This window comes from Pistacia vera, unplaced genomic scaffold (assembly GCF_008641045.1).
Source record: "Pistacia vera cultivar Batoury unplaced genomic scaffold, PisVer_v2 Contig467, whole genome shotgun sequence".
NCBI lineage: Eukaryota > Viridiplantae > Streptophyta > Magnoliopsida > Sapindales > Anacardiaceae > Pistacia > Pistacia vera.
The window spans coordinates 1,280,318-1,304,852 of NW_022196298.1; the positions used below are offsets into that span (position 1 = coordinate 1,280,318).

The following is a 24,535-nucleotide window of genomic DNA, read 5'->3' on the forward strand; positions in this document are numbered from 1 at the left end:
ATTGAGTTGTGGACGTAGTATTATTCAATAATTATACCATTATTTTAGACCCATTTAAATTTTTGACATCAAAAGATTTATTTCTTTAAATGGATTTTAGTCATACGGGCATAAACATACATATAAAAAAACCATATCAGTAACTTATGACATGACAATGGCAATTAAAAGTGGATTAATTTTTGAAAAAATAAAAATTCTCTCTTTTACTGTAGCACACGAAATCATGCTAGCCAGAAGCGGCTTACGTTAGCATTGCCCAACCCATCGGTTTTTTGGCCAATCTCGACCTTAAAATCTTTCTGAGACCATGTTGGACTCTCTCGACTCCTCTTCAAAACCTATACCCTCAATCTTTGTCATCTCTCACTTTCCAGCCACCTCCCTTGCTATATTGCAAAGTTGGGTTTCCTTCCCGTTTTCTGATCGACGGAGTAGAGTCACCAACCCCACTTGAACACTCAATAGACTCATCGTTGTTGTAGTTTGCATGGTTTATTTTTGGTTGTTGCTAACTTTTCATTCACTAGAAATTGGAGCTCAAAGTTGCGCCACCATTTGCTCAAAGAAAGGCCTAGTTAGTCTATTGCCCTGCTGCACCCTCGCGCCATACGCCTAGCGCGCTACAGCGGGCCAACCCTGCCCCTTCACCGTTTTCACCCGGAAAACCATCTCACTCTACCTCTGCCACAAACACCTTCCCTAACTGTAAGCAACAATCCCCCCTCATTTCCTAACCTCCTTTTGCCAAAAAAGCCCTAAAAATTAATGCCCCAAACTATCCGATAAAATGCCCTGAACCAACCAACCTCCACCCTCCACCTTTAATCACCCCCAAAACCAAAACCGTTCGACTACCCCCCTTGGGGAGGTCCTTCTCAACCCAACTCTTCATGGGCGACAAGCTACGTGTGACTAATCCAAGTCTACTTTACACTTCCCCACAAGCTCCACAATGTGGAAGGAGACAATATGAAAATCATGCTTCGGATGATTTGGTTAAGAAAGGCCTAGATCATGGTCAAATTGCTTGGTGGGATTCTTCCTGGGATGCAAAATTTGTTCCATGCTAACAAGTCCACACTTTAGCGGATGGGCCATGGATGTTTGGGGGAAAAACCGCCCTCCTTCAAAATTTGGGCTTGGAAGTCCCTGTCCGATTTCCAGATCACAAAGGTCCCGATTTGGATATGATTACACGTTTTCCCTTTAGCATATGGTCGCATGAGGGCTTGGAATATGTGTCTAGCATCGTAGGTCGCCGTTCATGCAATAAATCGACATATGAGTTTACCCGACATTTATTAAGCCCAAGTTTGTGTGGAGATTGATGCATCCAAGCCTATTTGCACCAATTTACGCTGGAGTATCATCGAAACTCAATGCAAGTTGAAACTGAGTATGAATGGAGACCAAAGTGTTGTCCTAAATGCTGCGAGTTTGGACACGTTTGCCACCCACCAAAGGAGGCACCAAAACCTCCTAAGGCACCTAGGAGGCTCACGAGTGTTCCTCAACGTCTCTCTCGGGGCCCTAGAACCCCCCCCCCCTTCCTCGGAGAGTACAACTCCCAAACACCCTTCGGCCAAAAACTTCTTTGGCTTTTAATCCGGAGGAAGTCCTTAGGCGGTGCTCTGAATGTTGACGATCACGAACCTTTGCCTTTCAATGCCCTTAAAAGGGGGTCAAAGCGATGATTCTTCTATGGATGGTCGGGAAGGTCGCTAGCCATGGTGTTTGTTGCCCACTGCAACACGAACGCTAAAGATGTGAAGAGGACTTCCACCACATGAAGTGGCCCATGCTCCAGTCCTAGCTCTCTAGACCTCCAAATCCAGCAGCATCCAAGGGTAAAAAGAGTATAGAAGAAAGGGTGGGATCTTAGTCTCTTTCCTTTCTTTTGTTGAGCCTGTGTGCCCTTTAGGCGGTATGTGCTTATATGGCCTGGGTTGAGCTGCGTGCTTTTTTATTTTTTTCCGTTGGTGCTGTCTACTTTGTTTTTCAAGCCTTTGTGCTCTTCAGGCGATTGTGTCGTGTTTGAGCCGTGTGCTCTCGTGTTGGGCCTTTGTGCCTCTGTTGTCTTTGTTGTGTTTATGGCCTTTAAGCCATCGTGTACCTTGTAACCCTTTTCTTTTTGGATAATATACATACTTACCAAGAAAAAAAAAAAAAAAAAAAAAAAACATCGACATGACGTATCTAACTAAGCTATGAATTTGACTAAGTAATTTTAGTTAACGAATTACATTGTTTTTTTTTTCTGAAACTATTGAGTAAATTATAAGACGTCTGATCTCCAAGTCCAATTAAATACAATTTTCGCTAGGACAGACCCATTTGATAAAGTCTTATTGAGTAGAGGTGTACCCATTTGTGTCTATATATATATTTGTATTGAAGTAACACAATATTAACATAACGTATACACGACATAAATAAATTTTTTAGGAACTTAATAAATGTTAGTAAACGATGCATTAACTACATGTTTACTAATTTGTAAGAGCTTAGCATGAACATGCACATTACAAAACTAAATGCCTAACACAACATGACCGATTCCAGTAATTTGATAAGAGCCTCAATATTTGAAGTCTACGTAATTTTGGTTTACTATTAGGTTGTTATTATTTTCATAAAAATAAATATTTGAATCTGATTCTCATGCTCAATATATTTTAGGTTTATCTTTATTCATGGATCCAATAAGATTTGATTTTATCCGTTTCTTAACTGTGCATGTTTTTCTTATTTGGATTAATTCTTAGTTTGTCCATGTAATATATTTTATTATCTTTCTATTAGAGTAAATCATTTGATATATAATATTAACTAAATTCTAGAGATATTCTGAAACAACTTTGCTTTCCTATAAACTTACATTAATACCCTCCTCTACTCTATAAATACAACACTCACTTACGTTTACCCTCATATTCTCCTGTGGTACGTTTTCATTTTTGTTCATTATATTACAATAATTTGTTTCTTTATATATTTGTTAAACTTCTCTATTGATTTCATTTTTTCTCTTTTCTTTTGCAGAAACAAGAATTATCGAACTAAAGATGCTGAGAAAAACACTCCCCGTACTGGGATCTCTCTTCTTATGCTACTTGATCTTCACAGTTGAAGCAAGAGCACATGCAAAATCAAAAGCAAAACACATGATATACAAAGATGAAACGCAGCCCATAAATGACAGAATAAGAGATTCATGAACAAAATGACTCTTGCAGAAAAGATTGGTCAGATGGTGCAATTAGACCGCACTTCTGCCACTCGTGATATCATGAGGGACTATTCAATTGGCAGTTTCTAAGCGGCGGAGGAAGTGTGCCAATGCCTCAGGCCAGCGGAGGAATGGATTAACATGGTTAATGACTTCCAGAACGGTTCCCTCTCAAGCCGTCTTGGAAATCCTATGATTTATGGGATTGATGCTGTTCATGGTCACAACAATGTTTATAAGGCCACTGTATTTCCACACAACGTTGCCCTCGGTGCTACAAGGTAATTAGCGGATCATTTTATTTTACTTAATAAGCTTTAATGGTGATTATGAAATGGAACATTTAAGACCTGACATTAATCTTATTTGATTTCGCTGTGACAGGTTGAACCGAAGTGCCTAAGTAACAGTAATAGTGTTAATTGAACAACTAATCAAAAGGAAAATAAATTTTGCAGCGGTAAGAAAATATTCCTTTATAAATTTCGAGATTTAAAATACAAATGTTTAATATAATCCACTTCCTTATTCAGGGATCCTGACCTCGTTAAGAGGATTGGCGCAGCTACTGCTCTTGAAGTTAGAGCCATGGGATCAATTATGTTTTTGCTCCCTGCATTGCGGTATGTATGCAAACATTCAATTTTGAAAATTCTCCATGGTAAATGTGTTGAATCTTTTGATGTACGATAGGTTGCCGAGATCCCAGATGGGGTAGGTGTCGAAAGCTACAGTGAGGATCCCAGTGTGTTGAACAAAGACAGATATCATTCCTGGCTTGCAAGGAGATCTTCCTGCGATTCCACAAGGTGTTCCATGTTGCGGCACGTAAGTTATCTTCAGAATTTAAAGATATGATTTTAAAAAATTAAAACCATTAAGTTATGTTGCTATTTTAATTATGTTTTGACCATATGTATAAAAACACGGAATAAGTAGCTGCTTGTGCAAAACACTTTGTGGGTGACGGTGGAACGACAGGGGGCATAAATGAGAACAACAACACGTAACTGACTGGAATGGATTGTTAAACAATCACATGAAAGGTTACATCCAGGCCGTCGCTAAGGGAGTTTCCACAATCATGGTTTCTTACTCAACGTGGAATGGAGTCAAGATGCATGCCAACGCGAACTCGTCACCGATTATCTCAAGAACACCCTCAACTTCAGTGTAATGCAGCCTTATTAGCATATAATTTAAAAAAAAAAATAATTAAATTTGAATTATTATTAAAATGTTGCTTGTTGACATCAAAGATGAAACTACAAAAATAAATTGATTCAGCCATGGTATATTCCAAAACTAAAGACAAAAGGGTTTCTTCAATCATAATGAGTCCCTAAAAAAGGACTTCTATAGAGTGAAGGTCCTTGGACAGGCCCAAGCAACCAAGCAAAACAAAACAAGAGTGAAGGTCCTTGGAGAGGCCCAAGCAACCAAGCAAAACAAAACAAGAGTGAAGGTCCTTGGAGAGGCCCAAGCAACCAAGCAAAACAAAACAACAGGAAAGGCACGGATTTACTATCCATAACAACCACCTAACTAGCCTCAAAAAGATCTATACAAAAAGACCAGCAGCAAAAAAATGCAGGACTTCTGGAAAACAGATCAACTGCTCCAGTTGTACAAAAACAACAGCCACCAAAAATACCCAGTACCACAAAAGCAATAAACCAGCATAACAGTCCAAACAAGCAACCGACTGAATTGATAAAAAGAGCCACCAAACCAGCATAGGCAATAGGCCAAGCACCCAACCAAAAGAGGACAGAAGCTCAACGCTAGATCAAACAAAAACCCATAATCTGTAGTTCTGCACTAACCAACCAGTAGAGCAACCCTTTGGGCAATTCCTCCAAAAAGAATGCGCAAACATAAGCCAGGGAAACCAACCCTCCATCAGCGTAAAAATAACACCCAACAAAAACCAAATAAGCACCTTTGTGGGACAGCACATAATCCAAACTAGAGCAAACTGAAGGCCAAGCATCAACAACAAAGGAGAATTAGGATTCGATTGCAGTTTTCAGCTCTGAATTTGCACCAACGTTGAGGCCCAAATGAACTTGAAATTTGACAAACCAAACCTTTCTGAAAAGCTTGAGATGTCTACTTTAACCTCACAGAGGGCCCTGAACTCAAACTGAAACTCTAAGTCGATCAAAAACCTGCAAACAGTCCAAAACATCCAAAAGAAAAAATGCTGGAAATTTCAGGCTTTAAGCATAATTCACTAACACATTACCACAAATGCCTTATACATAAAAATCAATATAATTCAGCACCATAAGATGTAAAACATGCCAAATAAACTAGATTTAAGGATAATAAAAAAAAATGTCCTGCAACAAACAATAATGTTTTTCAGTTAAAATTTTTTTTTTCCTGAATCATAAGATTCATATCTTTCAACTTCTAGCAAATTTGGTTGAGAACACAGCAAGGATATGGGTGATCTTTATTGCAAATGCTGTTACATTATGTAAAATTTAATAAATGCACAGGACAAAATTTCTTGTTGATACAGCCATCTAAAACAAATTAAAAGTAAAAGTAACATAATCCATAATTAAAAATCAAACAACCTAGGTCAGCAAGAATAATAAGATAAAGAACTTACTGGTTTCTAGCCCAAAGAACCCGAAATTCAAGATCTGNTTTTTTGCTTATAAGCTTAAAAAAAGTTATAAACAAACAGGTCAACTTAATTTTAAAACTTATAAGCTAATTTGACCAGCTTATAAGCTTAAACAAAGCAATACTAACTCTAGAGTAATAAAACTTGACTAAATTAATTAATATAAGAAAAAGACCGTACAATCAATATTTGCTTAATGAATAACATGATCTTTAGACCATACAAGTGGTTGTCTCATCCTCTTTGGAACACTTACATTATTTTAGATTGTCATGTACTAAAATTACACAGTATATGATCATAGAAAATTAGAAAATTAGGGTAAATTATGCAATTCAAGCTACCCTTGAGGTGGGTGTTTGATGTGGTTTAGTTAATACTCTACTTAATTTAATGTGTCATTTCTAATCTATTGCAGCAAGAACTTCGATTGAGTAATTGATTCAAACTTCTAATTTTATGGGGTGAGTGAGAATATATATGCATGTAAATGATGAAGATTTATTAGGTTGAAATTATATAAAAAAATCAATTACAATATTTATAGTTATGACAAATAATAATAAATATTTTATATATTAAAGATAAACATTTTTTTTTTTTATAAGCATAAGTAATTTATTAATTAAATAGATATAAAAACCTGAAAAAAACTTAATTGAAAAGTTTGGGTCGTTAAATCAATTAAATACAATAAGCACATATAAACTAAGTGAAAAAAAAAAAAATCTATATTACAAACTTAAAAAGAGAGTATACAATCGTAACAAAATAAAATTATATTTTGTTTGTTATATATGCATTGAATTTTGTTCTTAGCCTAACACTAAGTAATTAATATTAAAAAAAATGAATAACAAGCTCATCTAGTTTTATTAATTAATATTTACTTATTCAAATAATTTAATCATGAGTTTGGTTAACTGAATGAACAATTTATATTTTAATCAAGAGAATTATATTTTCTTTTATTTTGAGGAGGCCATGCAAAAATTTATAAAAATTATGAAGGGCCAAATGATATAATTTGTGTTAAATATGGTGTATACTTCTCTTAGCCTTGACAGATTGTGTACCTACGGTGACTCATTCGAGGGTCTTGCTCCCCGATGAGTGTGGTGGTCCCACTCGCCGGTGAGCGGGCAGGGGTGAGAGGGTAGCTCCTCCTTCACAATAAGCCCAATGTCTAATTGGGTTTATACTTGGGTTGGGTTTTCGGATAAGGGGGGGGGGGGGGGGGGGGGGGGGGGGGGGGGGTGGGTTGGGGTCCAATGTCTAATGTTCTATAAAATGAAAAATTGTTGAAGTGGGAAAAATCTGGAGGCAATTATAAGGAGGCGGCAATTTTATTTTAATTCCCTCCTAAGATGTAAAAATTAAAACTCTAAACTATTTTAAGTATCTTTTCTATTTTAAATATCTTTCATACTTTAAGCGATTATATATTTACAATTAAAATTCTAAAACTATCTTTCCTATTTAAAAAATTTCCTACTTCAACCTAGTACTATTAAAATTTATAGAAAATATTTATAGAATGCTACGTTAAATAAAGCAATTATGTTTATTAATAATAATTACTATTAAAATTTATTATATTATTATCAAAATCTTTAAGCTATGGTAAGTAATATATTGATTTGACAATTCTTAATATATTCTTGTTAATTTCATAATGAAGTGATTCTTTCCTTTCTGAAAAAAATAAATATTTTGTCAAACCAAATCTCCATCGGAAAAAGTATTAGACGTGTATGGCTTTATACCCTTCCGGCCAAATCTCCAAAAACGGTATTATAAACTGTGGTTTGCTGTATTGGATTACCTTGAACCGCCGAATTCACGTTGTGTCTAGGAACTGAGGTTGACTTTGCACTTTGTAGGGGTGTAAACTGTTTATTATTATTATTATTTTGGTTAGTTTGATAGTAACGTTTGAAGTCAAGTTGACGGGAAGGGAAGAAGAAACTGTCATTTTATTTTTTTCTTAAATTGAAGGCAGATTGATGTTTGTGGTGACTGGTTTGTTGTTGTTTAGCCCAGGAACTTGGTTTCGGCTACATCAAAGCACGATGCCTGCCTTACGTCACATTTTTCAGTTGTTCATTTGTCTTGGAGAGCGAGGAAAATTCATTAGGGTATTTCAACACCATGTTTAACTTGGAGAAGCGGTTCATGGGTGACTGATGCAGCCCACACAAAAGTATTGGAGACTTGATGGATATTTATCACACTCTTAAATTTTCATATTGGTCGCTATACTCTTGTTCTCTCTGATGAAATTCATAAACAATCTTCTCTTTCGGGATCTTTGTGCCCTATCAAGGTAAGTAAGTTCATAATTGCACAATATTTTTTTTTATTATCAGAAAGTATATTTTAGTTTTGATATTTTTAATAAAATACTATCCATAGGATTAGTTTTTTTTTTTAAATTAAATAAAAATATCATATATAGGTCTACATAAAGAAGATTATTATTTTTTTGTATATTTAATAAGAAAAAAGGTTTCCTATACGCAAACATTTATAACACTTTACAAAATAAAAACACCAAGGAGAGTGATGTTTTTAGTTTTCTCTTTATTACCTTTTGATATAAGAATGTAATAAAGAAAATTATGTTTTATTAAAAGCTTTTCTAGTGAATTAATGTAATATTAGTATTGTTATTTTTTTTCATTCTCTCTCTCTCTCTCTCTCTCTCTCTCTCTCTCTCTCTCTCTCTCTCTCTATATATATAATATATATATATATCTTATGACATTTTTTTTTTTTTTTTTTTTGCATAATGAAAAAATGATCAAGAAGAGACCATCAACACATGGATGCTTTCATATTTTTATCAATAAAATAGCCGTAGTAGACTATCTTAGTTTTATGTGTTAAATGTATATTAAGCGTATTAAAATTAATGTTGTTGACTTATATATTTAATAAATTTTTCTTTGAATAATTTCATCTCAAGTTAAAAGTGTATATGGATCATAGTTTGATAATGATAATAGTTGTATCTCCATTGTGGGGAAAAAAAAAAAGGGTAATTATTTATAATTTTTATTTATTAAATGTGAAATGTATATTAAATTGTCAGATCAAAATGATATAAACATAATTTTGTTACTCTTTTAAATTGTTGACAAGATATTTTGTCACTTTTAATATTAACAAAAAAAAATTATAAAGTCTCAAAATTTAGACTTCAATTTTTGTCACTACACTTTTCATGTTTGACAAAAATATTTTTGTCGCTATTAAACAAAATTGATAAATATAATTTATCACGATTTTAATTCTCCCATAATTTCTTTTTTTCACTTGAATATTTTTAGAAAAAAGATCGTCACATTTTAGAAGCACAGACACGAATTTTTTTATCATTATTGAGATGTCAAAAAATATTTGCACGCTTATATTATTTGACAATAAAAAATCTATCATGTAAAAATATTTGTATCAAAAATTATTTGTATGCTATTAAATTTTTTACAAAATTATTTATGTCACTATACAATTTTTGACAAATAAATGTCCTAAAACAAACATGTGACGAAATAAATGTGTCACAATAAAGTCAATGACAAATAAATTTAGTCATTATTAAAATTATGCCAAATAATTTAGTCACCATTCACAATTTTGAACAAAATCAATTTTGTCATAAATATATTTTTTTCACTATAAAACTTATCATTTGGTCTTTAAATGTAATCAATTGTGACAAAATATACTTGTAGTGATAAAAATTGTTTTTATTGTTACAAATAATTTATCACAATAAAAACTAGTTTAAAGTGACAAATTGTGACAAATTATTATTGTCACAATAAATAATTAGGCTATGGTGACCAAACGCTCTTCGCGTCACTATACCTTAAGAGTACGAGCTTAATGTGACCAAACTGGTGGACAATATAATTCCTCACATTAAGAAATGGTCACAATTTTGTATTTATAGTGACAAATTATTTTGTTGTGAGAAGCCTGAATTCTTGTAGTGCAACTACCACGTTGGGATTGTAAGAGAAGGTTGTGAAATTGAGTTGTGGACGTAGTATTATTCAATTAATTATACCATTATTTAGACCCATTTAAAATTTTCTGACATCAAAAGATTTATTTCTACTTTTAAATGGATTTTAGTCATAGGGCATAAACATAACATATAAAAAAACCATATCAGTAACTTATGACATGACAATGGCAATTAAAAGTGGTTAAATTTTTGAAAAAATAAAAATTCTCTCTTTTTACTGTAGCACACGACTCATGCTAGCCAGAAGCGGCTTACGTTAGCATTGCCCAACCCATCGGTTTTTTTGGCCAATCTCGACTCTAAAATCTCTTCTGAGACCACGTTGGACTCTCTCGACCTCTCTTCAAAACCTATACCCTCAATCTTTGTCTCTCTCACTTCCAGCCACCTCCTCTTGCCATTTGCAAAGTTGGGTTTCCTTCCGTCCTTTTCTGATCGACGGAGAGTCACCAACCCCACTTGAACACATCACTGACTCATCGTTCGTTGTAGTTTGCATTGGTTTATTTTTGGTTGTTGCTAACTTTTCATTCACTAGAAATTGTGAGCTCAAAGTTGCGCCCACCATTTGCTCAAAGAAAGGCCTAGTTAGTCTATTGCCCTGCTCGCACCCTCGCGCAACTACGCCTAGCGCGCCTACAGCGGGCCACCCTGCCCCTTCACCGTTTACCCGGAAAAACCATCTCCACTCTACCTCTTGCCACAAACACCTCCCTAACTGTAAGCCAAACAATCCCCCTCATTTCCTACCATTCCTTTTGCCTAAAAAGCCCTAAAAATTAATGCCCCAAACTATCCGATAAAATGGCCTGAACCAACCAAACCTCCACCCTCCACCTTTAATCACCCCCCAAAACCAAAACGTTCGACTACCCCCCCCTTGGGGAGGTCCTTCTCAACCCAACTCTTCATGGGCGACAAGCTACGTGTGACAATTCCAAGTCTACTTTCACACTTCCCCACAAGCTCCACAATGTGGAAGGAGACAATATGAAAATCATGCTTCCGGATGATTTGGTTAAGAAAGGCCTAGATCAATGGTCAAATTGCTTGGTGGGATTCTTCCTGGGATGCAAAATTTCGTTCCATGCTAACAAGTCCATCACTTTAGCGGATGGGCCATGGATGTTTGGGGGAAAACACGCCTCCTTCAAAATTTGGTGGCTTGGAAGTCCCTGTCCGATTTCCAGATCACAAAGGTCCCGATTTGGATATGATTACACGTTTTTCCCTTTAGCATATGGTCGATGAGGGCTTGGAATATGTGTCTAGCATCGTAGGTCGCCCGTATCATGCAATAAATCGACATATGAGTTTACCGACTTTATTACGCCCAAGTTTGTGTGGAGATTGATGCATCCAAGCCTATTTTGCACCAATTTACGCTTGGAGATCATCGAAACTCAATGCAAGTTGAAACTGAGTATGAATGGAGACCAAAGTGTTGTCCTAATGCTGCGAGTTTGGACACGTTGCCACCCACCAAAGGAGGCACCAAAACCTCTAAGGCACCTAAGGAGGCTCCACTGAGTGTTCCTCACCGTCTCTCTCGGGGCCCTAGAAAACCCCCCCCCCCTTTCCTCGATGAGTACTAACTCCCCAAACACCCTTCGGCCAAAAATTCTTGGCTTTTAATCCGGAGGAAGTCCTTCTAGGCGGTGCTCTGAATGTTGACGATCACGAACCTTTGCCTTTCAATGCCTTAAAAGGGGGTCGAGCGATGATTCTTCTATGGATGGTCGGGAAGGGTCGCTAGCCATGGTGTTTGTTGCCCACTGCAACAGAACGCTAAAGATGTTGAAGAGGAATCCACCCTGACATGAAGTGGCCCATGCTCCAGTCCTAGCTCTCTAGACTCCAAATCCAGCAGCATCAAGGGTAAAAAGAGTAAGAAGAAAGGGTGGAGATCTTAGTCTCTTTCCTTTCTTTGTTGAGCCTGTGTGCCCCTTTAGGCGTATGTGCCTTATATGAGCCTTGGTTTGAGCCTGCGTGCTCTTTTTTTTTTTTTTCCGTTTGTGGCTCGTCTACTTTTGTTTTCAACCTTTGTGCTCCTTCAGGCGATTGTGTCGTGTTTGAGCCCGTGTGCTCTGTGTTGGGCTTTGTGCCTCTGTTGTCTTTGTTGTGTTCTATGGCCTTTAAGCCATCGTGTACCTTGTAACCCTTTTCTTGGATTAATATACATACTTACCTAAAGGAAAAAAAAAAAAAAAAAAAAAAAATCATACGACATGACGTATCTAACTAAGCTATGAATTTGACTAAGTAATTTTAGTTAACGAATTACATTGTTTTTTTTCTTGAGTAACTAATTTGAGTAACTTATAAGACGTCTGATCTCCAAGTCCAATTATTAATACAATTTTCGCTAGGACATGACCCATTTGATAAAGTCTTATTGGTAGTCTTAAGAGGTGTACACCATTTGTGTCTATATATATATTTGTATTAAGTAACACAATATAACATAACGTATACACGACATAAATTAATTTTTTATGGAACTTAATAAATGTTAGTAAACGATGCATTAACTACATGTTTACAATTTGTATAAGAGCTTAGCATGAACATGCACATTACAAAACTAAATGCATAACACAACATGACCGATTCCAGTAATTGTATAAGAGCTTCAATATTTGAAGTCTACGTAATTTTGGTTTACTAATTAGGTTGTTATTATTTTCATAATAATAATATTTGAATCTGATTCTCATGCTCAATAATATTTAGGTTTATCTTTATCTCATGGATTCAATAAGATTGATTTTATCCAGTTTCTTAACGTGCATGTTTTTCTTATTTTGGATTAATCTTAGTTTGTCCATTGTAATATATTTTATTATCTTTCTATTAAGAGTAAATCATTTGATATAAATATAACTAAATTCTAGAGATATTCTGAAACAACTTTGCTTTCCTATAAACTTACATTAATACCCGTCTCTCTACTCTATAAATACCAACACTCACTTACGTTTACCCTCATATTCTCCTGTGGTACGTTTTCATTTTTGTTCATTTAATTACAATAATTTGTTTCTTTATTATATTTGTAAACTTCTCTATTTGATTTCATTTTTTTCTATTTCTTTTGCAGAAACACAAGAATTATCGAACTAAAGATGCTGAGAAAAAACACTCCCCGTACTGGGACTTCTCTTCTATGCTACTGATCTTCACAGTTGAAGCAAGAGCACATGCAAAATCAAAAGCAAAAACACATGATATACAAAGATGAAACGCAGCCCATAAATGACAGAATAAGAGATGTCATGAACAAATGACTCTTGCAGAAAAGATTGGTCAGATGGTGCAATTAGACCGCACTGCCACTGTGATATCATGAGGGACTATTCAATTGGCAGTTTACTAAGCGGCGGAGGAAGTGTGCCAATGCCTCAGGCCCAGCGGAGGAATGGATTAACATGGTTAATGACTTCCAGAACGGTTCACTCTCAAGCCCGTCTTGAATTCCATGATTTATGGGATTGATGCTGTTCATGGTCACAACATGTTTATAAGGCCATGTATTTCCACACAACGTTGCCCTCGGTGCTACAAGGTAATTAGCGGATTCATTTATTTTACTTAATAAGCTTTAATGGTGATTAATGAAATGGAACATTTATTGACTTGACATTAAAATCTTATTTGATTTCGCTGTGACAGGTTGAACCGAAGTGCCTAAGTAACAGTAATAGTGTTAATTGAACAACTAATCAAAAGGAAAATAAATTTTGCAGCGTTGTAAGAAATATTCCTTATAAATTTCGAGATTTTAAAATACAAATGTTTAATATAATCCTTCCTTATTCAGGGATCCTGACCTCGTTAAGAGGATGGCGCAGCTACTGCTCTTGAAGTTAGAGCCACTGGGATCAATTATGTTTTTGCTCCCTGCATTGCGGTATGTATGCAAACATTCAATTTTGAAAATTCTCCATGAGTAAATGTTGAATCTTTTGATGTACGATAGGTTTGCCGAGATCCCAGATGGGGTAGGTGTTTCGAAAGTACAGTGAGGATCCCAGTGTTGTTGAACAAATGACAGATATCATTCCTGGTTGCAAGGAGATCTTCCTGCCGATTCACCAAAGGGTGTTTCCTTTGTTGCTGGCACGTAAGTTATCTCAGAAATTAAGAATATGATTTTAAAAAATTAAAACCATTAAGTTATGTTGCATATTTTAATTATGTTTTGACAATATGTATAAAAACACGGAATAAGGTAGCTGCTTGTGCAAAACACTTTGTGGGTGACGGTGGAACGCAGGGGGCATAAATGAGAACAACACAGTAACTGACTGGAATGGATTGTTAAACATTCACAATGAAAGGTTACATCCAGGCCGTCGCTAAGGGAGTTTCCACAATCATGGTTTCTTACTCAAGCTGGAATGGAGTCAAGATGCATGCCAACAGCGAACTCGTCACGATTATCTCAAGAACACCCTCAACTCAGTGTAATGCAGCCTATTAGCATATAATTTAAAAAAAAATAATAATTAAATTTGAATTATTATAATAATGTTGCTTGTTTTTCAGGGTTTTGTAATCTCTGATTGGCAGGGAATTGACAGAATCACCGATCCTCCCCATGCAAACTTTACATACTCAGTTTTGTCAGGAGTCAATGCTGGCATGACATGGTCAGTTTTTTCCTCAAGTTTTAGTTTAAATTGATTTTTCCTGACATTTGAATATTTCAAATTTTTTTTTTTTTTTTTTCCAGTTCATGCTTCCCTTCAACCATTTGAGTCATAGATATTCTTACTGGTCTTATCAACAATAACTTGTCCCCATGAGTCGCATTGATGATGCTGTGGCCAGGATTTTGAGAGTTAAGTTCACCATGGGCCTATTTGAGAATCCTGTGGCCGATCAGAGCTTTGTACCTTCTTGGAAGCCAAGTTAGTTTTGAAATTACTGATAAAAAAACAAAAATTAATGTGTTGTTTCATGTTAATTTATAGATTCTGTTAAATATATATATATTAATAGGCTCATAGAGATTTGGCGAGGGAAGCTGTGAGGAAATCTAGTTCTGTTAAAGAACGGAGAGAATGCAGATGGTCCTCTGTTGCCTCTCCTAAAAAATGCACAGAAAATTTTAGTTTCCGGCACCCATGCTAATAATTTGGGCTATCAATGTGGTGGTTGGACTGTCACTTGGCAAGGACTCGGCGGCAATAACAACTCTGTCGGTATGTTCTTATTCGACAGAATAATATGATTACATTATCTTTGCTGATGGCAATTGCTAAATGGGTTATTGACTCTGATTGAAAGCTTCAGTCAGTCGAAATCTTTTAAAATATCTGAAAATTGTGATATAGAGGGTAATTTATTAATATTCCAATTATAAATCATTTAACTTTGTAAAACACAGGAACCACAATTCTGAATGGTATCACAGCAGCAGTTGAACTTGGAACTGAAGTGGTCTACAGTGAGGATCCTGATATGGATTATGTCAAGTCAGAAAACTTTTCCACGCCATTGTCGTGGTGGAGAGCTTCCCTATGCGGAGACACAAGGTGACAGTACGAACCTGACAATGGCAGAGCCAGGGCCTTACACACTGACAAAGGTGTGTGCTTCAGTTAGGTGTGTTGTTGTGGTGGTATCAGGGCGACCTGTAACAATTGAGCCCTGGATGCACCAAATAGACGCTTTGTTGCAGCATGGCTGCCGGGCACTGAAGGTCAGGGCGTTGCTGATGTTCTGTTTGGAGATTATGGGTTCACTGGGAAGCTCCTCGTACATGGTTCCGGACTACGGATCAGCTTCCATGAATGTTGGTGATCCTAAATATGATCCAATTTCCCATTTGGGTTTGGACACAACTGAGGGTTCACGCCAGTTAGAAATTTTATTTTGTTGGTGATTAGATTGGTCTTAAGGGAATTTAGAGTCTTATCTTTTTTTTTTTTTTTTTTTTTTTTTTTTTTTTGTTTCTTAAACTTTTTTATGTAATGTATTTTTCTAAGAATGAATGCAGGTAATATCAGAATTGTTCTCGGATAACATAACGACACTTGAAGTTCATGCATAATCACTTGCTAACAAATCAAAACATCAACTGAATATGAAGGTATAAAATTCTCCCATCACATAAATTATGTTATCATAATAATTATGAAAGAACAATTTTTTTTAGAGATGAAAAACTGTTTAATAAGTTGGGATAAAAAGTTTTATTTCATGTAATTAATGCTTGTTATGTTTATATACGTACTGTGCCCTCTCATAAGCTCTTGGGAGAATATCGAGTTCAAACGACTCCATACAAGAGAGAACACAAACACCTATCATCTATTGAATGACTGATCCTATTGCGTTTTCATCAACTGCATGGCCCGGTGGTTGATACAAGTCCTATTTTATCAGAAAAATCATTAAGATACAAAAACCAATTAGACTGAAAATGGAAAGGTTGGCCTGAAAATCATTTCTTTTGAGCTGAAAAATTCCATAATGATTATTTGATTGCTAGTACCTATATATAATAAATATTCTCTTCTTTTATTCCGACTTTTTTAATTTTTATCAAGATAAGCATTTCATAAACTTGTGATTCACCATTCTCTTGGGAATGAGGATGTCAAAAGTGAACTGAAACGATTAATCTATAGGACGACTTGATTTGTCCTTGGGGATTTAGGATTTCAGAAATTTCCACACAGAACAAGACGTTAAATGATGCAATTCATTACCGTTCTTTATTGAATTTATCACGGCGCGAATGGTGTCGGTATAGTTGTGAGATACGACGCAGTCTCGGCATCGTTCTTTGCACCGCCGCTTGGATCTATTGCAACACAAACTAGTTTTTTTTTTTTTTCTTTTTTTTAAATAAATCAGCTGCGCCGTTCTGGCATTGGTTTTCATCCTGTATATAAGGACAGCCACTCTTGCGGTTGTGACCCTGTATATAAGGCAAACTTTTGACGAAAAGTAATGCGTGGAAGTACGCGCTTCTAAAAAAATAAGACATTAAAATTTCAAAAAGCCTGAGAATGCTTCTGCTTCCGAACCACCAAAACACATCCATTACTTTCAATCTTCGCTTGAAATTTTCCATGAATTGGAATGGGCATATATACGAACGGTTTGCTTGGTATGAGGAATGGGCATTCCTCCAATTGGAACGGGAGTCCTCAAGGCAGAAAGGGCGTCCAGATTTCCTAAAAATCTCTGAAATTCTGGAAGAGTGAACGGCTTGATGGAACGGTGCCGTTCATGCCTGAAACGACATATCTGGGGAGAGGAACGGACATCCACATAGGAACGGGCGTTCCATGTTTGAGGGAAAAAAAGGGGTGCGATTGTCATTTTATAAATATTAAATCGGGGTCCTAAGTGAAAATATATAAAGCATGGGGGATTAATAAATAACAAATATAGGGGTCGAATTGTAATGAAAATGCTGAGGCGTTAGGGGGTATTATGAGATCTATAAAATTTAAAGGGCCAAAAGAACTGTCCGATAGTAGTTTAGATATTTTCATGAACAGTAATCGATTAAAAGAGTAAGGATCGAGAAGAAGAAAATAACGGGGAGAAGAAAATAAAAAGCGAAGAAAAGAAAGAAGAAAGAATTCTGGAAAGAAAAAGAAAAGAGAGGAAGAAATAAGAAAAAAAAAGGAAGAAGAAGAAGGAAAGAGAGGAGAGAAAGGACGAAACCGAGTAGAAAGAGAAAAGAGCCGAGAGTAGTGATGGTGGTGGCTGAAAGGAGATTGTCGGTGAGCAAATTCCGCTGCTTGAAAAGAGTGAAGAGATTAAGCAAATGGGAGGTGAGTAAACCTTAATATTTCCCTTTGATGATTTATGATTCAATTGTTTGAAGAATTCTTTGGGTTGTTTTGTCTATGATTGGTATAAATGCATGAAAACAAACTGAAATTTGAAGGCTGATTGCAATATTAGGTGGGTGAGCATATATGTTGTTCTTAAACCAAATTTGTTAAAAATACGACCACCACTGAATTTCTGAAACATTTATCTAAACTTGGGTTTCCAGTGAAGCTCAAATCTGGATATTTTGTTTTAGACTTCTTGAGGGAGTGTCAAATATTTATTTCACTCAAGAATTCGAAGTATTGGATTTTTTTGGATTTGACGTCTCTCTGTAAATTCTGGAATTTTCGTTTTCTAAAGAACATGTATTTTTAGTAAATGAGTTATTGATATTATCCAAATTTAATGATTTAAATTAGATGATTCCATTGATGTCTAGTTTAATTCGGAGGCAGGATTTTGAATCCTTCGACTTAAAAGCTGAGCTTCAAAAGTGGTGAGTAGGAAAAATCTAAACCCTAGCTTTTCTTATGAAATGTTTTTTTGTTTTACTTGCCCTAAATATGTTGGTACTAGTCCTTTATAAATATTGGCATTTATTGAAATCAAATGTTGATTTACATGAGAAAGAATGTGTTTTCGATGATTTTGAGCGAATAGTTTGAAAAGATATGAAAATGAGTTGAATTGTTAGTTTTGAGAACTTGCATTTACATCCTTACATTACCCGAGATGTTATGAAATTGTTATATGCTCTTTGAAAAATATGAAATTGTTTATGAAAAGTATATGTTTATGAGAAAGATGGTTTGACAGTATGTATGAGATAGTAGTGGTTTTCCCACCTTGCAAAGTATCCATCCCCCAATTATTGTTTATGGCTCTGTCCGTACGATGATAGATTTTTTTTAGTATTGTGAGATTAAGATACAGATTCAGGTTAAGGCTCTATGCATAACGTATTGAGAGATTTCAGTGCTCTGCCTAAGCGATGTGAATCCCGTTAGGCATGAGAGATTTTTGGTGACTCTGCCCGCACAATGATAGATCTTGCCAAGTATTAAGAGATTTTCCCAACTTTGCCTGTGTGTGGTACGCCTACCAAGTATTGAGGTAGTTCCCTCGGGTACCAGTTATGGTGAGAGATTTCAACATGGTTTATGAGAGATGGTTTAGACATATAAAGATGTGTTTATAGAAACGTGATTTTATCAAAGTATGATTGTTTGTTGCATATTAAATGTTTTCAAAATCAATTTTTAGTATCAGAACAACTAGTAATTTATGTGTATCAGATTATATGAAATAATGAAGATATTTACAACATGTTTATATACATGATTGTTTTCAAAGAACATGAGTTTATTGGGGTTTTTTATTTTTTATTCTTTAATATTTGAATTAATTATTAATTAATATATAAATTAATTATTTCATATAAAATAATAATTCAACGTTTTATTGGTCTAAATTCAAATAAGTGATTTAAATCCAAAGTCTAAGATATATATATATATATTTTTTTTTAAAGACCAAATAACAGTATCTTTTACAAACTCACAAGGACAAATTGGTCATTTCACTAACCTACAACAACATGATGGCATACAAGTAATTTAATGTAAATGATGTGGGTATTTACGTAATTGATTGAGTTGACTTGCCATAAACTAATAAAAAAACTATAATACCAAACTTCCAAGGGCATTCCAGTCTTCTTTAGCATTGTTGTCCTTTAACAGATGGAAATCCTAATAGAACTTGACGGAAAGTGGTTGTTTGTCATTGTAATACCCACATTCAGAAATATGGTAGGGATTATTCTATGGATATAGTGAATATATTTAACTAGTTTTATAGTGGAATTCCATAAAAGTTTTGATAGGAGCAAAATGGTCATTTCATATAGAATCACGTGTTCAAATGAAAAGTGAGTATGATAAATATAATGTATTAAGTGTGCTAGCCATGAGAATAAGTGGTAGAAAGGTTATGGACAATACATGTGATGTGATGCTAAGAAAAATACGTGTTTGTAAAGTAATAGAAAGAAATTAAAGAATAAGGGTAAAATTGTCTTTTTACTCGCAACTAGATGAAAAAGTGGTGAGTGTAAGGAAGCAAATTAATGTGAAGAAGATAATGCAAATGAGGGTAATTAGGTAAATGACTAAAAGACATGGATGAAATTTCTTACAAAGTGTAAGGGCAAAATGAGAATATATATATAAGGTTTCAATTGAAAAAAACATATGTATATATTATTAGTTATAAGGCTTCAATTGACAAAACCCTAGCCATTCTCACCCTTGGGCACGCCACCTCTCATTCATTTTCTCTTAAGCTTCTTCATCAAATTTCAAAGAGATTCATAGGGTTTAGCTTAAATTTTTGTAGGTTTTCAATCTTAAAGCATCCAAAGGTAAGATTCTAGCACAAAAGTGTGTATTTAAGTTTTAAAGTTTTGAATTCTTATGTTTTTACATGATTTAGGTCCAAGAGGAAAAGAATTTTAGCAAAGGAAGGTTGAATCATTAGTGTTGTGCAAATTCAAGGTAAGTAAACCCAATCTATGCTTTAATTTGAGTAGTATATGTGTAAGTTGATTCTTGAGTGTTTAAATATGATGTATGATAAGAAGTATTGGCTGTTTAGATGCTTGTTTGATGGAGAATAATGTGTAGAAGTTCAGCCAAGATGAGTAGTTATGTAGATGTGATGTTTAGGTTGAACTTTGGATGAAATTTTGAAGTGTTGCTGTTGGAATTTGGAAGTGTTGAATCCGGCTAGAATTGAAGTTAAGTTTGGTGAGTTTTTGCTCTAATTTGGTGGATTTGGAGAGATGTGGAAGTGTGACCAACCAAGTATTTGCATGTGTATGTGAATTGTTTGATGAAAATTTAAAGAAAAATGCATGCATGGGTTTGTTAAATCTTGTTGAAGAAATTGTTTGAAAAAGGAAAGAATTGGAGTTGAACGGTTATGTTAGGCTTAACCAAGTGTAAGTTTCAGTATTCAAGATACATTTTGTTATGCCAAAATTTAGAATAACACTTGGTTATGTTAGTTCAATGAAAGGAATGGCTTTTAGTGCATGGTTCAAGTTGCTTGAACTTTTAGCATTAGTTTGAATGGCATATTGTATTTAGTCATTGAATTATGAGTTTTGAAACTTATGACTTCAGAAAAATGATAGCAAGAATTGCATATTAAATTGTTGCAATAGTGTAGTATTGATAATAGTAAAAGATGGATGATTATATTATAATATTGTAATATGCCACCATAAATTGTCAAGTTTGTATGCTTAAAATTAGAAAGATCATTCAAAGAATGGCTTGGCCAAATGAGTATATTGTTATTTCTTGTTTTGAGATTAGTTATAAATAATATGTAATAAGTGATTATATTGTATAAAGAATAGAAAAGTTTTCCCAAGTATAAATATTAAAGAAACATCAAAGAAATAAAAGTTTAGTTTATGTATTAAATGCATGACCATTTTAGAAATTAATTGGTATGAGTATAGTTTTCATGTCTTATTATATATTACAAGCTATAGAATTGTGCTAGAAGATCTTGATAATATGTTGTATTGGCCAAAAGTTTAGTTAAGAAATTAGAATTTAGCCAAAGGATATATGTTGTGCCATATGTTAGATTGGATTTACAAGGATTAATATGACAATATAGATTAATGTATAAAATGTAGCCAAAAGAAAAGAAGAAAGAATGACATGTATAACAATGTTGATGGTCATGTTAAGAGAATAAAAATTTATGGCATATTTGTATTTAGAAAGTTGTACAAGACATGTGTGTTACATTAGAAAATATTAGAGAGTAGAATTTGTGAGAGTTAATGTACTTGTGTACGTGTAAATTTTACATAGGATGATAGAGTTCAAGAATTACAGAATTATGTAGAAATTATATAATCGCGTACATACACAACGATGTATAGAATTCAGAAATAAAGAATAAAATAGAAAATGTTTAATTTAAGCGTGTTAATAGAATAGAACTTTGGGCATTTCCGAAAAGTATAGAAATAAAAGCCTTAGAATTAATAGAATACATGCCAGAGTCAGACACGTATTTTGGGATCATGCATAGACAACATATAAATGCATGACATAACATAGCATATATTTCATAAATTTTATAATTACTAGAAATATCTAGCTAGTTATTTTGCAGATTTATAAAGCATGTTTTCATAGGGCTGTTGCGATGGGGAACTTGTGACCATTCGTTGCGTTAGCTAGTGGTGATAGAGATGCAGAAGTTTCCCACATGCACGGTACCATCAGTGAGCAGCCTCAAAATAGAAAATAGAATTGTATAGTCCGCTAGAAGTGCATGTGGATGAGGATTGTACCTAGAAAAAATTTTAGAATACGCTCACATGGCCAGGGTTCGAAATCTATGCCTCAACCTAGTTTGATAAGCAAACTAGAATAGAATACAGAAAGAATTTCAGATAGAAAGAAAAATAGAATAAGAAATAGAAAACAGAAAGAATTTCATAAAGAAAGAAAAATAGAATAAGAAATAGAACCCACAGAAAAAATCAGAAGAATTAGAAAAGAATTTTTAGAAGAATGCAAACATGATCATTTGCATTTGCATCAGACATTTTATGTGCATTGCATCTCATGCATTTATGCATAGATTAAACAGTTTATTTATTATTGCATGTCTGACTAGCCAAGAAAAGAAAATAAAAACCCATAGGAATAGAGAAGAAAAAGAAATAGAAACCATGAAAATAGAGAAGAAAGAAAATAGAAGCCCACGAAAACGAGAAGAAAAGAAAATAGAAGCCTGCGAGAATAGAAAAGAAATTAGAGATATGCAAGAAAAGAACAGAAATTAGATACATGCTAGAAAAGAATAGAAATTAGACAACAGAATAGCAAGGAAATTAGCGATTTGTTGAGTAGAGAAAGAAACAGAAAGTTATAATCTAGCAGAGAAGAGAAATAAAATAATAAAGAATGGCACAGCCTAGAAAGATTTAGAAAGATTTGAGAAAAATGGAAGATGTGTAAGTAGTACGCCTGAGAATAAAAGAGAGAAAACAAGAGAATTTGAAGCAGTACAACGAAAACAGGGATAGTGAAGTAAGATCATAGTTAGATTGGTTTACTTACGAGCATTTATAGCTACACTTGTTTGCTTCCCTATTTTGCAGTATTAGATTATAGTGGTTGGAGACGTCAAGCTGGCGAGAGGATTGCACACACTGTCTCATTGAAGAATTTAATGTGGATTTATATATGTGAGAAATAGTCATTGTATAATAGTATGTTAAACTGGATTAAGGTAAAAATTTTAAACGAACATTTTTTTTTTGTTAAACTAGCAATTCTTTGGATTCTCTCTAGATACTTAGTGAATACTTGTCTAGTGAGACATTACAATCATTTTTCAAACCTTTTAAATGCCAAATTGTTTTACAGCAAACTATGGGTGGGTGGCATGTCATTCTCTCTCTCTAAAAACTCATTACGAAAGGAACACGCATGTTGAAGGTTTGTATAATTAAACCGATACACTTGATTGAGACTTAATATTTATTCTACTTTTGACCGACTTCTTGAATTGAGCATCGCAGTGACTATGCCAGCAATACCACCATTGCCAGGTTTACTCCTTTAGGAGGTATGAATTCTATATCTATGAAATAATATTCTCATTGCACATAGATGTTACTCTTTCAACTAGCGCAACATTAATCATATATTACAATAATATTACCCTCCATCTTATCAAAAAGAATAACTTACATACATTAGTTACACTACTCACTAAGGATTAAGGTAGCACGTCCTTAATTGATTTGTGAAATAATTTACTACCAGTATCACAGTAAATATATAATAATGACACTCTCATGTTCAATGCATAGGTGTATGTTAGGATCAAACATTTACCATCGGACTAAAAGCTTAAGCTATTAGCTATGATGCAATTTTATTTTCATATTATTCATCAATGGGAACGCAAAGCCCCACAAATAAAGGTGAGTGATATGATGTAAGACTTGATATGACCACATGTCACAATTATAGTAGTTTAAGTGGTTTAACGGAGTTATTAATTGTCTCTTTGATATTATAGGAGATTAAAGGCAGTTGATGGAAGTTAATTGGTCTTTAGCCTAACCATATATAAAGATATCATCTTTTCATTAAAGAGTCACAAAAAATACAAAAAAAGGTTCTAGAGGCATAGGCTATAAGACATCTTTTAAACACTCATTCACAAATCATTCATGTTTAGCTTTCTATAAACTTGAACATAAGGCTGGAGGTAAGTAATTAAATTCCGCATTATATTACATACGTAATATTCCACATATGGGGATTCAATGCGTATGTAAGCACATCAATGGGTTAGGCGATTAAGCAGGCCCCCATAGTGCGAGTATAAGGGAAATTATTGGCGGCCCCCATAAAACGAACAATATGTTTGCGCAAATTTAGCACCTTCATGATATTGAGGCTCTCACTCTCAAATGAAACCAACAACACAACTGAAGACCTGTCTCCCTAAATGAAAAACTTTATATAAATAATTGTTTATTCAAAACCTTGGATATTTGATCAGTAAGTAATTAAAAAACTTTAATTAATCAGTATTGTAATAGAATACTAGCAATTTTATCATTTATTACAGAAAGAGTAGTGTGATGTGGTGGGGCAAAGGAGTTCTTCGTTGTTTGATATGAATTTTATTGATTCATTCATGATAGTGCTTGTGGTAGTTCTGGTGTTGGTGAGTATGATGGTTGTGATGGTGGGAGAGGATGCTAGAC

The 24,535-nt window shown here is 34.4% G+C and overlaps 2 protein-coding genes and 1 long non-coding RNA gene across 5 annotated transcripts; all 3 read left to right on the forward strand.

The window, feature by feature from the left end:
* The first annotated feature begins 3,373 nt into the window (after positions 1-3,373).
* Positions 3,374-15,453, forward strand: LOC116145804. Its single transcript, XM_031431244.1, has 10 exons — positions 3,374-3,513; positions 3,766-3,859; positions 3,926-4,060; positions 13,010-13,056; positions 13,206-13,340; positions 13,730-13,819; positions 13,889-13,910; positions 14,458-14,561; positions 14,743-14,822; positions 15,302-15,453. The coding sequence occupies exons 1-10, from the start codon at positions 3,374-3,376 to the stop codon at positions 15,451-15,453; spliced, it is 999 nt and encodes a 332-aa protein (XP_031287104.1).
* A 16-nt stretch (positions 15,454-15,469) lies between these two features.
* On the forward strand, positions 15,470-15,799 carry LOC116145805. The gene has a single exon (XM_031431245.1). It carries the CDS (start codon positions 15,470-15,472, stop codon positions 15,797-15,799), a length of 330 nt encoding a protein of 109 aa, XP_031287105.1.
* A 1,699-nt stretch (positions 15,800-17,498) lies between these two features.
* Positions 17,499-24,535, forward strand: LOC116145813. Of its 3 annotated transcripts, none has more exons than XR_004130431.1 (6): positions 17,499-17,708; positions 18,152-18,208; positions 20,206-20,267; positions 23,178-23,249; positions 23,333-23,379; positions 24,473-24,535. It is a non-coding gene; the product is annotated as an uncharacterized LOC116145813 (long non-coding RNA). The 3 variants fall into 3 exon arrangements; XR_004130430.1 differs by lacking the exon at positions 24,473-24,535 and adding an exon at positions 23,627-23,687; XR_004130429.1 differs by lacking the exon at positions 24,473-24,535 and having other exon boundaries at positions 23,333-23,443.

Coding starts and splice junctions, on each gene's coding strand:
- LOC116145804 (XM_031431244.1), top strand. CDS start 3,374: ATGGTTAATGACTTCCAGAACGGTTCCCTCTCAAGCCGTCTTGGAAAT. Junction 3,860..3,925: donor TGCTCCCTGCATTGCGGTAT/GTATGCAAACAT, acceptor GATGTACGATAG/GTTGCCGAGATCCCAGATGG. Junction 14,823..15,301: donor TGTACCTTCTTGGAAGCCAA/GTTAGTTTTGAA, acceptor TGTAAAACACAG/GAACCACAATTCTGAATGGT.
- LOC116145805 (XM_031431245.1), top strand. CDS start 15,470: ATGGCAGAGCCAGGGCCTTACACACTGACAAAGGTGTGTGCTTCAGTT.